The 12,017-nt window shown below is 33.5% G+C and overlaps 1 protein-coding gene across 4 annotated transcripts in view; it reads left to right on the top strand.

The window, feature by feature from the left end:
* Positions 1-11,231, top strand: part of LOC137818406 (nuclear pore complex protein) — a 21,725-nt gene extending 10,494 nt beyond the window's left edge. For 2 of the 4 annotated variants that reach the window (XM_068621814.2, XM_068621815.2), the window contains exons 10-24: positions 813-908; positions 3,443-3,678; positions 3,759-3,816; positions 4,182-4,270; positions 4,925-5,056; positions 5,283-5,405; positions 6,284-6,382; positions 6,466-6,654; positions 7,043-7,217; positions 7,323-7,479; positions 7,611-7,810; positions 8,349-8,490; positions 9,790-9,950; positions 10,186-10,302; positions 10,802-11,231. In XM_068621814.2, coding sequence (XP_068477915.2) covers positions 813-908; positions 3,443-3,678; positions 3,759-3,816; positions 4,182-4,270; positions 4,925-5,056; positions 5,283-5,405; positions 6,284-6,382; positions 6,466-6,654; positions 7,043-7,217; positions 7,323-7,479; positions 7,611-7,810; positions 8,349-8,490; positions 9,790-9,950; positions 10,186-10,302; positions 10,802-10,861 — 2,034 coding nt within the window. In that variant the 3' untranslated portion in view covers positions 10,862-11,231. The remainder of the gene's footprint in view (positions 1-812; positions 909-3,442; positions 3,679-3,758; positions 3,817-4,181; positions 4,271-4,924; positions 5,057-5,282; positions 5,406-6,283; positions 6,383-6,465; positions 6,655-7,042; positions 7,218-7,322; positions 7,480-7,610; positions 7,811-8,348; positions 8,491-9,789; positions 9,951-10,185; positions 10,303-10,801) is intronic. The other 2 variants (XR_016516319.1, XM_090296494.1) reach the window with 2 other exon arrangements.
* The last annotated feature ends 786 nt before the right edge of the window (positions 11,232-12,017 follow it).

Here is a 12,017-nt window from a genome sequence, read left to right as displayed (position 1 = left end):
GTAAGTGTCTGCAATATTATTTTTAAATAATCTTCTTCACCTTTTTATGCACTATTTTTGTAATTTTTGTTTTAATTTTATTCTTTTATTTTATATAATTTATATGTATAATTGATTATGTTTAAAAGATGTCATTTAAAATTTACATGTATTGCTAAACAGATTTGTTACTACGTTTTGTTATTTGTTTATACAATTACGGTGTGAAAATGTTGACTTTTGATGATGTTTAAGATTTTTTTTATTAAAAACAAAGTAATTTAAATTAATGCATTTAGGATTGTAATTATAATGTTTTTACACAAGCTTATACATAATGCTTGCTATGCACTCATTCAAATGTGTTATTATTATTACTTAAAACTTTTGGCACTAATGTCATTTAGTTGTAATTTTTAATATATTTCAGTCACTATGAAAATGTGTATTGGGAATAATATTATTCGAAATTTAATCAAGCCTAATCGAACCCATAAGTTATCCATCATTTTGAAGTGTAAGAGGGGGTTTAATGGATAAACTGACACAACATAGTGAGTGTGCTAAACCACTGATAAAGTCATAATGTATTACATTAGCTTATCAAATCATGCTGAATATGGTCGCCAAACAAGCCTTTATTTTACAATAATTTTTTAGGAATAAATGGAACATGAGTGGATAAGATATCTTCAAAATAAACTTTCTTCCCTCCCTTTTTTTACCATTTTTTTTCATGCCGTCAATGTTTTAGATTTTAGGATCTTTATACCAGTTGTTGAAGTTATTCCGTTGTTATGAAATTTTCTAACTATTGCACTTTTGTTTTCCAGAAAATAGCAGAGCAAGGAGGGAAATGTGAAGCAGCTGTATATGCAGCCCAGTGTAGCAACCTAAAACGGATGCTTCCACTCTGCAATGACTGGGAGGTCTCTCTCTCCTATAATTGTTCTGGAAGTTTTTGTTCTTTCATCCATAGATATTGAGAATATGCATTCTACGAGCATACTGACATGCAAAGGCACTGTCATGAGACTGAAAACAAGCTATTTTGCTTTAACAGTTCATTAAACTGGTGTTGAATCCTTTAACGCAGTTATCAATCCCATATATAGAGGTGTGTTGTAGTTGACCCCTAAAATGCTTTAGCAGGATAGTGGGTAGTGGGATGCTGCTGTAGCAAATACTATAGAAACAAGACTTATATAAGTGCTAAATAAACAGTATTATCGAAATTTGAAGACATGTTTATAAGAATAAAAGGTGCTGGACAATAAGCAAGAGTGGGAGTGAATTCTTACAAAAGTATTCTAACAACAAGAGCCTCTTTTAAAAAATATTTCTTAAATCTTCTTGATGTCTGTTTCTTAATGTTGCAAGAAAAATATAAGGAAAATGTGGGACAAGCAGGAACACAAAATTTTAGATTGATTTGATTCTCCCTTGTCTACATCTAGTTCAATACAACCAACCTGAGATAAGTTGTTTATTATTCTTCAAATTCAACACGGTTACATACACTCAACCACAGAGTATGCAACACGCATGAGGATATGATCTCTTTTGGAAACCTATCAAGAAAAGACTAAGAACAGAAACCTACTACACCAACATACTAAACCTAGGTGTGATAACCATTAGAAGAAATGATGAGATGGGTTACAATGATATTACTTTCAATGTGTTTGACTTCTAACCAAGAATGAACTAAGAAAGGAAGACTTCTATTGAGATTTTTAATGCAACTTGTTCCAAGAACCCTATCTTTTTGTCTGTCAGTAGAAACTGAAAGGTTTTAATTAGAGGGAGAATCTTGAATAACTCTTTGTTTTCCTATGTATGCATTTTCTAGAATTTATTATCTTATAGATTTTGAAAAGATAATTTATATAACCTTTGAATGTAGAGTAAATTGATTATTATTGATAGTCAGTTATGTTGTTATTGTTGTTGATGGGGTTTGGAAATCCATTAGGAACAAATTAATTGATTATGTCCCATGATAATTGATTATTTGTGCGTGCTATGTTTCAAGAATCCTGATATAATCAACTATGTATTGATGATAATCAATTATCTACAAGCCTAAAGCTTTTCTCAAGCATGAAGTTCGTATGATAATTGGTTAATATGTAATTTAGTCAATTAAAAGGTCCTAAACGATTTTTCCAAAATATTTTTCGAAAATGAGTGTTCTTGGATCAAGTAATCAATCAAGCTCATGAATTCGTCTTAGAATGCTTAAGCTAATGCATGAAACACATACAATCAAACATGAAAACAATACCCACCTTGGTACATTGTTCATCACTAAAACAATAATGAAAAAACTAATTTTCGTAACTCTTGTAAAATCAATAACGTCAACAATTAATAAAAATAAAATATAGTCAGATATATGACTGAATATAGTATATAAGTGAGTGAAAATCTCATTTCAAAAACTGGTTTCGAGGTTGTGTTCAATTTTTAAGATGATATCAAAATCTATCTTAATAAGATTTTTTGGGCCTATCGTATCTTCCATTATCGCGACCACTCACGAATATCTAGTTTAATGTTTGAGATGTCTAATCCTTGTTGTGAGGGGTTTGTGTTAGGAGTCCTACATCAATTAGAAATATGACCAAATTATAGTATGTAAGCGGATGTTAACTTCACCTCACAAAGTGGGTTTTTGAGGTTGAGTTAGACTCAAAGACAAATAATCACCTAAAGAGGGTGATGGAATCTGTATGTATGTCAAACAGAACAGATAGTATTAGTGTGTAAAGCACTACAGAAACCAGTATTGAATAGAGACTTCATGGGTGAGCAGTGACCCAATGAGTAGTGTGTGTGTGGAGGACACTTGGCTTGGTTAGAAACAAGCTGGGGAGTATTAGTAACAAGTCACAGATTGTTTTGAAACAGAACCCAAATGATGAGGTAAAAGGTTTAAAACCCTATAATGTTTCCGCTTCCTAAAATGGGGGAGATATACAAAATATTTTAATGGGTTGGAAAACTCATTATAGCATCTGTGATGCAATGATGTGATACATAATCTCAGCTCTCAGGCTTCTAACTCCAGTTCTTTAAGGAGTTATTGACTAGCCTGCCTACTACAAAGCTCTACGAGTTTTAAATAGACTTCTAACTTATTTGATAGAAATGGATTAGATTTATAGGTAAAATGGGAAAAATTCCCTTGAGGCTCTGCATCTCTCAATATGCCCTAAGGGCCCTATCATCTCAAAATGACAAGATGAAATTGCTCTCATTCCCTCTTATATTTGTAGACAGCTGCAGGTCTTCTAGCATAAACCCACCCTCAATGGGCCTAATCAGTTGCCGGCACATTAACGTATCCCATTGTATTTCTTAGACTAGCATAACTAACTACTTGCCTAACATTATTAGTTTTTCCATTGTACTATCATAGTTGGAAACCTTATTTACAGTGTAACACCTAATGTTGCAGTCAGCATGCTGGGCAATGGCAAAGTCTTGGCTAGATGTGCAGGTGGACTTGGAAATCACTCGTTCACTGCCAGGGGGAGTTGATCAACTTAGAACTTTTGGAGATGTAATTGATGGAAGCCCTGGACACGCTGACGGTTCTTTTGAGCCTTCTAATGGACCTGAAAATTGGCCAATTCAAGTTTTGAATCAACAACCTCGACAACTCTCGTCTCTTCTGCAAAAACTTCATTCAGGGTAGTTGTGTAATTTTTTCAGCATTTGTAGTCTTTGTTATGGTTGTTATATGTTACAAATCTGTTTGCTTTCCATTTTAGGGAAATGATCCATGAATCTGTTACTAGACAATGCAAGGAGCAACAGCGACAAATTCAGGTATTTTTTTAAGAAATGTGTGATTACCATATTTTTTGTTTGTCATTTTTTAAACTATTTCATATTCAAACATTTTTTAAGTTTATAGCATTTCAGCTATCATAAGAAAAGGAAATAAGGGTGATGCAAAGTTGGGATTTTTTAATTCCAACTATCTGTAAACGTGTAGCTGCTGATGAGAAGATATAGAGCCTTTTATTCGAAGGATAATCTTTAGCATCTTTTTTAATTTTAATTTAATTACATAAAAGAAACTCGATGGTGCAACCACTTTGGTGCAGACAGAACAATGATACTTTTTAATTCTCTTTAACTTAGTTTATGTTTTTCTTTGCTGATGTCCTGAGGTATATATTGCTTCACAGATGACTTTAATGCTTGGGGACATACCACGTGTACTAGACCTTATATGGTCATGGATAGCACCTACTGAAGATAATCAGAATGTATTTAGGTAAGTGTTGTTACAGCTCTTTCCTCGTCAGATGAAACCTGTTAAAATCTTTATATGAAACAATTTTTAGAAGTTCTTTCCTATTGTTATCCAAATGGGTCCCTCACTAAAACCTGTTAGAGACATGCATGACAGTAATTCTTTTTCATACTAGTATTGCTGCAATAATAACATGTGGGATTACTTTGAGCTTGTAATAGAATAATGGATATATTATAGGTATAACTCTCACAAGTGAAAATTTCAATTTCATCATTTGATACTTTAGTAGTGTGAAGTGTCTAGAGAATTTATAGAAGAGAATTTTAGGAAGGTGACAATGGGAATATTTTTATTGGATTTGGAGACAAGGTATTATAACTATTGGAGATCCTACATCGACTAGAGATAAGGACATTTCATAGTATATAAGTAGGTGAGACTACCATATTATGGCTGCGTATGAAAAATCCACCACCGCTTTTGATCATGGTGCTACCATGGTCATTTTTCAATAAACCTGCTGATGGCAGTCCTGTGATTAAGCAAGTGTATTTTAGGAGGAAGTAGTTGGGCCACAGCTGGATGGGCACTCATAAGGGTAGTTTTTTTGTTATACACGGTAAATCTGTTGATGGGATACTGTTGACCAAAATTTTTTGTGCTCTCTCACAGGCCGTGTGGAGATCCTCAAATGATACGATTTGGTGCACATCTGGTCCTTGTGCTTCGATATTTACTAGCTGAGGAAATGAAGGACACCTTCAAGGACAAGATTCTCAGTGTTGGTGATAATATTTTGCACTTGTAAGTAATGTTGTGTGATGTTCTTTCCACTCCTTTTCTCTTCAATAATATTAGAGTGAAGATGGCCGCACTATATTTAGACAATACCTTAGCTTTCCTGCTTGTTGCATGACTTCCTAGTCTGTGACTTTTAACATAATTTTAAGTATACGATGGAAGCAGAAAAGCATTGTGTTGAATGACAATTTGCTCTGCTATATTCATTTATTGCAATGGAAAACATCAGGTATGCCCTATTTCTCTTTTCAAAGGAGCATGAAGAGTTGGTGGGCATATATGCTTCTCAGCTTGCATGTCACCGTTGCATTGATCTCTTTGTGCACATGATGGAGCTTAGGCTGCACAGCAGGTAATATGGACTTATTCCTTGTTATCTGTTTTCTTTTCTTTTTGCAATAATTATGTCACCTGTTAATCTAATTTTGTTTTTATTGATGTGGTTGCAATCTCCGTTCTTGTTATATGCGTCATGTCGATTCTCCCAAGTGAACTAGGTTTTTTGGTGCAAAGTAAGACTATATTTTGTCAGGGATCATTTGAACATGTAGTATAACATGAAAGTTCATAACTGGCAAGTACATTCCTGATTTTGGACATCAGATTTATCTATTTTTTAAAGCAATTGTAGACAAAGGGTTCATTACAAGGTAAAAGAAGTACAAAGGATGAGGGTTGAATATATTTTTCTAAAGCAGAAAAAAGCAACAATGAAGAGCATTGAGTCAAAAAGCTAACCAGTCCTTTTCATAATACTTAAATGAAACCACTTAAATAAGGCCATGGTAACTTCGAGAGGACTATGAAACAAACCTGTAACTTAAAAGAGGTGATTGGAAAAAAGGGCTGGGTAAATAGGTGACAATCCAAATACACCAAACATTAGTCATCAATTGTTCCTGTAAAATGTTTGTAATTCTAATATTCTATCAAGACAGAAAATTAACCTGCTTGGAAGAATGTAGGGGTGAAGTAGTCAGTCTTGGCTGTTAGAATTAGAATAGTTGGTTAGCTAGATAAACAAATATGGGGAAATCTGGGAGGGGGATTATTCAGGGAATTGTGTTAAGAGAACCGAGCACGTGAACAATTGTGTGAGGGGAAGCTTTTGTATTAAAGCAAAGATCTTTCTCCTTTTTGTGTTCATTTTCAGACAAGCATTAAAATTGTTTTTCCCCACTATTTCCTTTTTGGTTCCTAACAACTGTGATCTATATTTTGATTAAATAGTGTACATGTCAAATACAAGATATTCCTTTCTGCTATGGAATATTTACCATTTTCTTCTGTGGATGATTCCAAGGGAAATTTTGAAGACATTACTGAGAGGTATATAAACTGTTGATTTATAATCTAATCTTTTTTGCACATAGGAAGTTTTTTTCTTTTCATGATAAATTCATTTGGAACAGAATTTTGGCAAGATCCCGAGAGATCAAGGTTGGCAAATACGATAACCTGTCAGATGTTGCAGAACAGCACAGACTGCAGAGTCTTCAAAAAGCTAAAGTCATCCAATGGCTTTGCTTTACACCACCATCAACAATTACAAATGTCAAAGATGTCAGTAAAAAGCTTCTTCTTCGAGCACTGGTTCATAGGTAAATAAGGCATCTACTAAATGCCCCATCATGAGATTTCTCTGACAAACTGCATTGGTGAAAGTTAAGCAATTAAAAGTAGTGAAACCTGGGAATGATGTTTGACCTTTCACCCCCAATTTTTATACAGATGTTTGCAATATCTTGTGCCTATTCTTATTTTGTATTCAACACTTGAACCTACCCAGTGGGAAAGAAGCTTTTGTTGGAATACTATTATTTGAATTTCCTAGATTTATATAAGAACCTGATATTTCCGGTCCTCCTGTTGGTTGTTTTGTATATAACTTTTACATCACAGAATTTTAATCCGTCCCTGTATTATTTGCTCTTCCAATTTAATTTTGCCCCTCGTTCTGAATTTATAACACTTTTCCTCCCTCTGTAGCAACATACTCTTCAGGGAGTTTGCTTTGATTTCTATGTGGAGAGTGCCAGCAATGCCTATAGGTGCCCACACAGTGCTTGGTTTCCTCGCTGAACCCTTAAAACAGTTTGCAGAAGCTCTTGAGACCTCTGAGGATTATAATGTTTTTGAGGATCTGAGGGAGTTCCAAGACTGGGTACTCTGAACTAAGCTTTTCCTAGTTTAATTTTGACACCTCAATCACATAATATCTGGCTTGACTGTAACACTTAACATTTATATTTGTCCTGCATTCAACTAGCGTGAGTATTACTCTTGTGATGCAACCTACCGCAACTGGCTTAAAATTGAAGTGGAGAATGCAGAGGTTCCTGTCACTGAACTTTCACTTGAGGAAAAGGAAAGGTCCATTTCAGCTGCCAAGGAAACACTGAAGGCATCCCTTTCACTGCTACAAAGTGAGTTAGTTGACAACCTTGTTCAAAAATCTAATGTTTTAGCAATATATTGATTGTGAAACTTCTGTTCATGTTTCAAAATTAATTAGTACATTGACATTTTAACAGACTTGTAATTCTCCTTTATGTAGGAAAAGAGACACCTTGGTTGGCTTCAACTGGTCGTATGTATGAGTCAGCTGAACCAGTTTTCCTTGAACTTCATGCAACAGCAATGCTCTGCCTGCCATCTGGAGAATGTTTGTGTCCAGATGCTACTGTTTGTACTACACTTACAAGTGCTCTCTACTCTTCAGCTGGTGACGAGGTTGTCTTAAATCGACAACTAATGGTATGTTTTTTCAACCATTGACAGCTTAAGCTAGCAAATATACTGATGTTCCATAAACTATTTATGCCTGTTTGAATGATTTTAAAAATTCTTGTTCAGTGATGTTTATTTCAAAAGACAAGTCACATGTTTGCCCCTTTATTTTTTCTATATGATTTAAAATGTGTAATGAGCCCCTATAGTTTTGAAATCTCTTTCAATCAGGTCCTCAATTCCTATTTGTTGTTCAGTCCCTGATTTTTTTTGATGAAATATCTATTTATAGAGCTTAAAACTATTGCTACCATGCTTTTTCTTAAAACTGTTGCTTCATGATTTCAGTAAAGTAAAGTAAATGCTTGTTTTTCAAGAGCAGAAAAAAGTTACTGAAGAGCAAATCATTCATTTCAGAGATTTACTTGGGTCAAAAATTAATTTGCTTAGTATGTGTCTAATTGGTGAATGATGTTATATGGCTGGCATTGTCAAGCTTCCGTTGTTCTCTTGGATAAATTATATTGAGTGGCTTTTCTGAGTTTACGATCTATTATTTTTGCAGGTGAATGTTTCCATATCTTCAAGGGACAGTTATTGCATTGATGTTGTTCTTCGTTGCTTAGCAATTCCTGATGATGGACTTGAACCACATGAGCTCAATGATGGTGGTATTCTTGGCACCATCCTGGCTTCTGGTTTTAAAGGTATAAATTTTATTAAATAATGGCTAGCTTTCATGAATTATAAGGTGTCACCTGTCATTAAAATCCCTCCCCTATCTTGATATCATACAGTGAACTAAGGGACTTTTCCAATTAAATATGCGAAGACATTTAAGTTAGATTAATCTATTGATGTTCCGTTGTGGAGTCGTTATCTTAAACTTGAGTTAATGCTTTGCGATTTCTCATGTTTTACTATTTTTTTTCTTCTCTTCATTCCTTTTTTAAGTGTCATTATTGTGCACAAATTTAGAAATTTAATTAATGTCCTTATTTATATTAAATTATCTTTTAAATTTCCTATGCCTATTTTAATTAATATGTCATTTCTCTTATTAATCATAGCTATTATCGGTGCATTGAAATTGAAATATCCAAAGCGTGTGGGATTATAAATACTTAATTATAGGTAAAATATATATTTGGTCTGGTTTTAATTTTGGATTTGTCTATAATTTATTGTTTATGATAAGTGTGTTGGAGTATTTGTGAAGCAATAGTTAGTTATCCTAGCAGTCTTATATCTGTTACAGGAAATTACAAAAAATTGCTTCCTATCTCTACTATAAATACTTGAAAACTTTGTAGAGAGATTCTGAAAATAAAATAAAATAAGAGAAAACTTTCTTCTCTTTCAATTCTCAGTTTCTCTAAACTCTTCAGTGTGTAAAATAACTAATAAAAATATAATTGAAAAAAATAGTGATTAATATTATCCGGGACTTTAAAACCACATAGAAATATTAAATTTTTTCTTCCGAAACGTTAATTGAAAAGGAACAGTAGTGTTTTGGTTGGGAACCCCTTCCAGTGACATACAAATTTTGTTGTCCTAATAAAATTGGCTTTACCTAATTTAGTTCACCTCCTTCCTGTAATGAGAAGTTGGAATTGTTAAAAATTATAAAACCATTTCTTAGTCTGCTCTATACTTACGTTTTTATCAAGAGCCATTCCATATTATGGTATTGAAGCCTTTTTGTTGACCAGATAATCAGTAGCTTGGCTTGGCTCTTTCTTCCATTCTACACTGTTGACTTAAATCACAAAGAATGGTGCACTGGGTCTTTGTTTTCTTTATGTTCCAAGCTTAAGAAGCTGTTCAGTGAAAGGTTTTGTAAGAAATATAAAAACCATTATTGAGAGAAATTTCAAATATAAGTGTTTTCTGATTTTTGAAATTTATTGTTATAAGACATTAATATATTTGTTTCTTCCATGGAATATAATACTGGATCATATCAAATGTGTAGATCTTGTAACTTTATTTCCTTGTCACAGGTGAGCTTCCTCGGTTTCAAGCTGGAGTTACCATGGAAATATCCCGTTTGGATGCTTGGTATTCTGACAAAGATGGCCCCCTAGAGTGCCCGGCAACCTACATAGTGAAAGGACTTTGTCGTAGGTGCTGCCTTCCAGAAGTCATTCTTCGTTGTATGCAAGTAAGTCAAGGGATTGTATTGACACTATATATTTACAATTTTTGAAACTAAAGCTGAACTGTTGATAATGTTTCCAATGGGAGTTCATTGAATCACTCAGGAGTAGTTAATCAAGGGGGTAACATTAATTAGTTGAGTACTCAACTGGTTCTAAATAAAATATGTTCACAATGATTTATTTATTTTTTCGGAATTTTCAGAGATTTATTATGTTCAACTTCTGTCTTACCAACAGGTCTCTGTTTCTCTAATGGGATCGGGAGTCCTGCCTGACTGTCATGATACTTTGATCGAGCTGGTTGGCAGTCCTGAAACTGACTTTCTTCACTTGTTTAGTCAACAACAATTACAGGCAAGATTATAGTTTGATGTTTCTCAAAGAAACATTAGTTTCTATGCTTTAAACGTCATCCTTTGTCTATTAGCCTATTTTTATGTGAGACCTCGTTGTATTGTTTTCATTATTGGCTTTAACGCACAGGAGTAAGTTACAAGACATTTTTTGCCACATTTTTAATGTTACTACTGAGACACCCATTTTAATATTAAAAGTATGAGAAAAAATGAAATTGACTTCTAGCTTATAAAACTTGTTATGAAGATGTTCTTTCTAAAAGACCTATTGACTTTTTATCAATTTCATTATCACAAGGTGCGATAAGTTGCATATAAATAACAGCAACATAACACCTAGTTGTCTGTTCCGTATATTTCAATTTAGATATTCAAGTCATTGAGACACTGGATTATATGTACATGAAAAATATTAGAGGGGTGTGTCAGTTGCAACTAAAAATAGCATTTATTTTGTCAATTTAAGCCTGACTGGATGTTTATCTTTTCACTTGTAGGAGTTTTTATTGTTCGAGAGGGAATACTCAATCTGCAAAATGGAGATTACAGAGGAATGATTACTGACCCTTGAGTAGAGCTTTTTCGGTGCTTCTGGAGCTACAAATTTTGAAAGGATGAATTGCCTTCTAAATGCTTACACTTTCTTGTTTATGTAGTCTTTAATTTGCTTTTGGAAGAAAGGGCGAGGATAAAAGTGTCTGGTGCTGATTGCACAAAGTGGCCGGACTCAAGCCTGCTGCTATTGTATGCCTTCGCTGTTACCATTATTCTATATTTTAGGTTCGAGACTTATTGAACAAAGTGTATTGGGAATTGTGATTTTAGCCTAGTTCTTAAATCGTTAAAAGAAAATCCCCTTGTATATAGTTTTGTATTATTTAAATCAGACTATTTTTATATATATCATCCTGGTTCTCCTTTCCGCTCTGTTTGGTTGTCTTTTATTTGCATATTATTAGAGTTTAAGAGAGAAAGAGGAAAAAGGGGTAATTTGTATTGATAATAAGTTTCTTCCAAAATAACAATGGTTCTCTTTGTATGGTGGAAGAAAAGAAATAAAGTTGTGAAATATCAGAATGATAAAACGCCTATAACAAATTTGATACAACACTAACACCATCCGCCCGCAAACTTAAGGTGGGTGATAATTAATGTAAGGCAACCACACTAATTTTGTCCCAAATAAACCTGAAAAAACTTTGGAGAGAGAGGTTTGGTAATAAGATTAGTTCATTGTATTTGGGTTGTAATATGTTGAAAATATAGACTCTTGGATAATACTTTTTCATGTGCTTAGTTCTTGCATTAAGAACATGATTATGTGTTTAGTTATTGTACTTCGGTTATCACTATGGAGAACCATGTGATATTTCAAGTTCTTTAAAAGGAGTTTAAATCTATAGAATTTTAGCAGTTGTTTGAGCAAGATTGTGATACCCACTTTTACCTCACCACAACTTATTTCTTAAACCACAATGCAATGAGATTTGATCTATAGGAAGAAGAATCGGGATAAAATTCAAAACCTTCTTTTGATAATTTGTAATTAGAGATCAAAGAGAAGTGAACTTAACTTCAAACATCTTACATCACATCGATCTAAGATATGACGAAGATATTTTCTTTGGGTTAAAAGAGGAGAATTATCTATTTCTAGTATTGATAAAAAAAGAAGAAAATAATTTTTTTTATGTTGAATCATGAATAAGAAAA

The sequence above is a fragment of the Phaseolus vulgaris genome, chromosome 10 (assembly GCF_051622355.1).
Source record: "Phaseolus vulgaris cultivar YP4 chromosome 10, ASM5162235v1, whole genome shotgun sequence".
Classification (NCBI taxonomy): Eukaryota; Viridiplantae; Streptophyta; class Magnoliopsida; order Fabales; family Fabaceae; genus Phaseolus; species Phaseolus vulgaris.
This window is presented reverse-complemented; position numbering and strand designations above follow the sequence as displayed.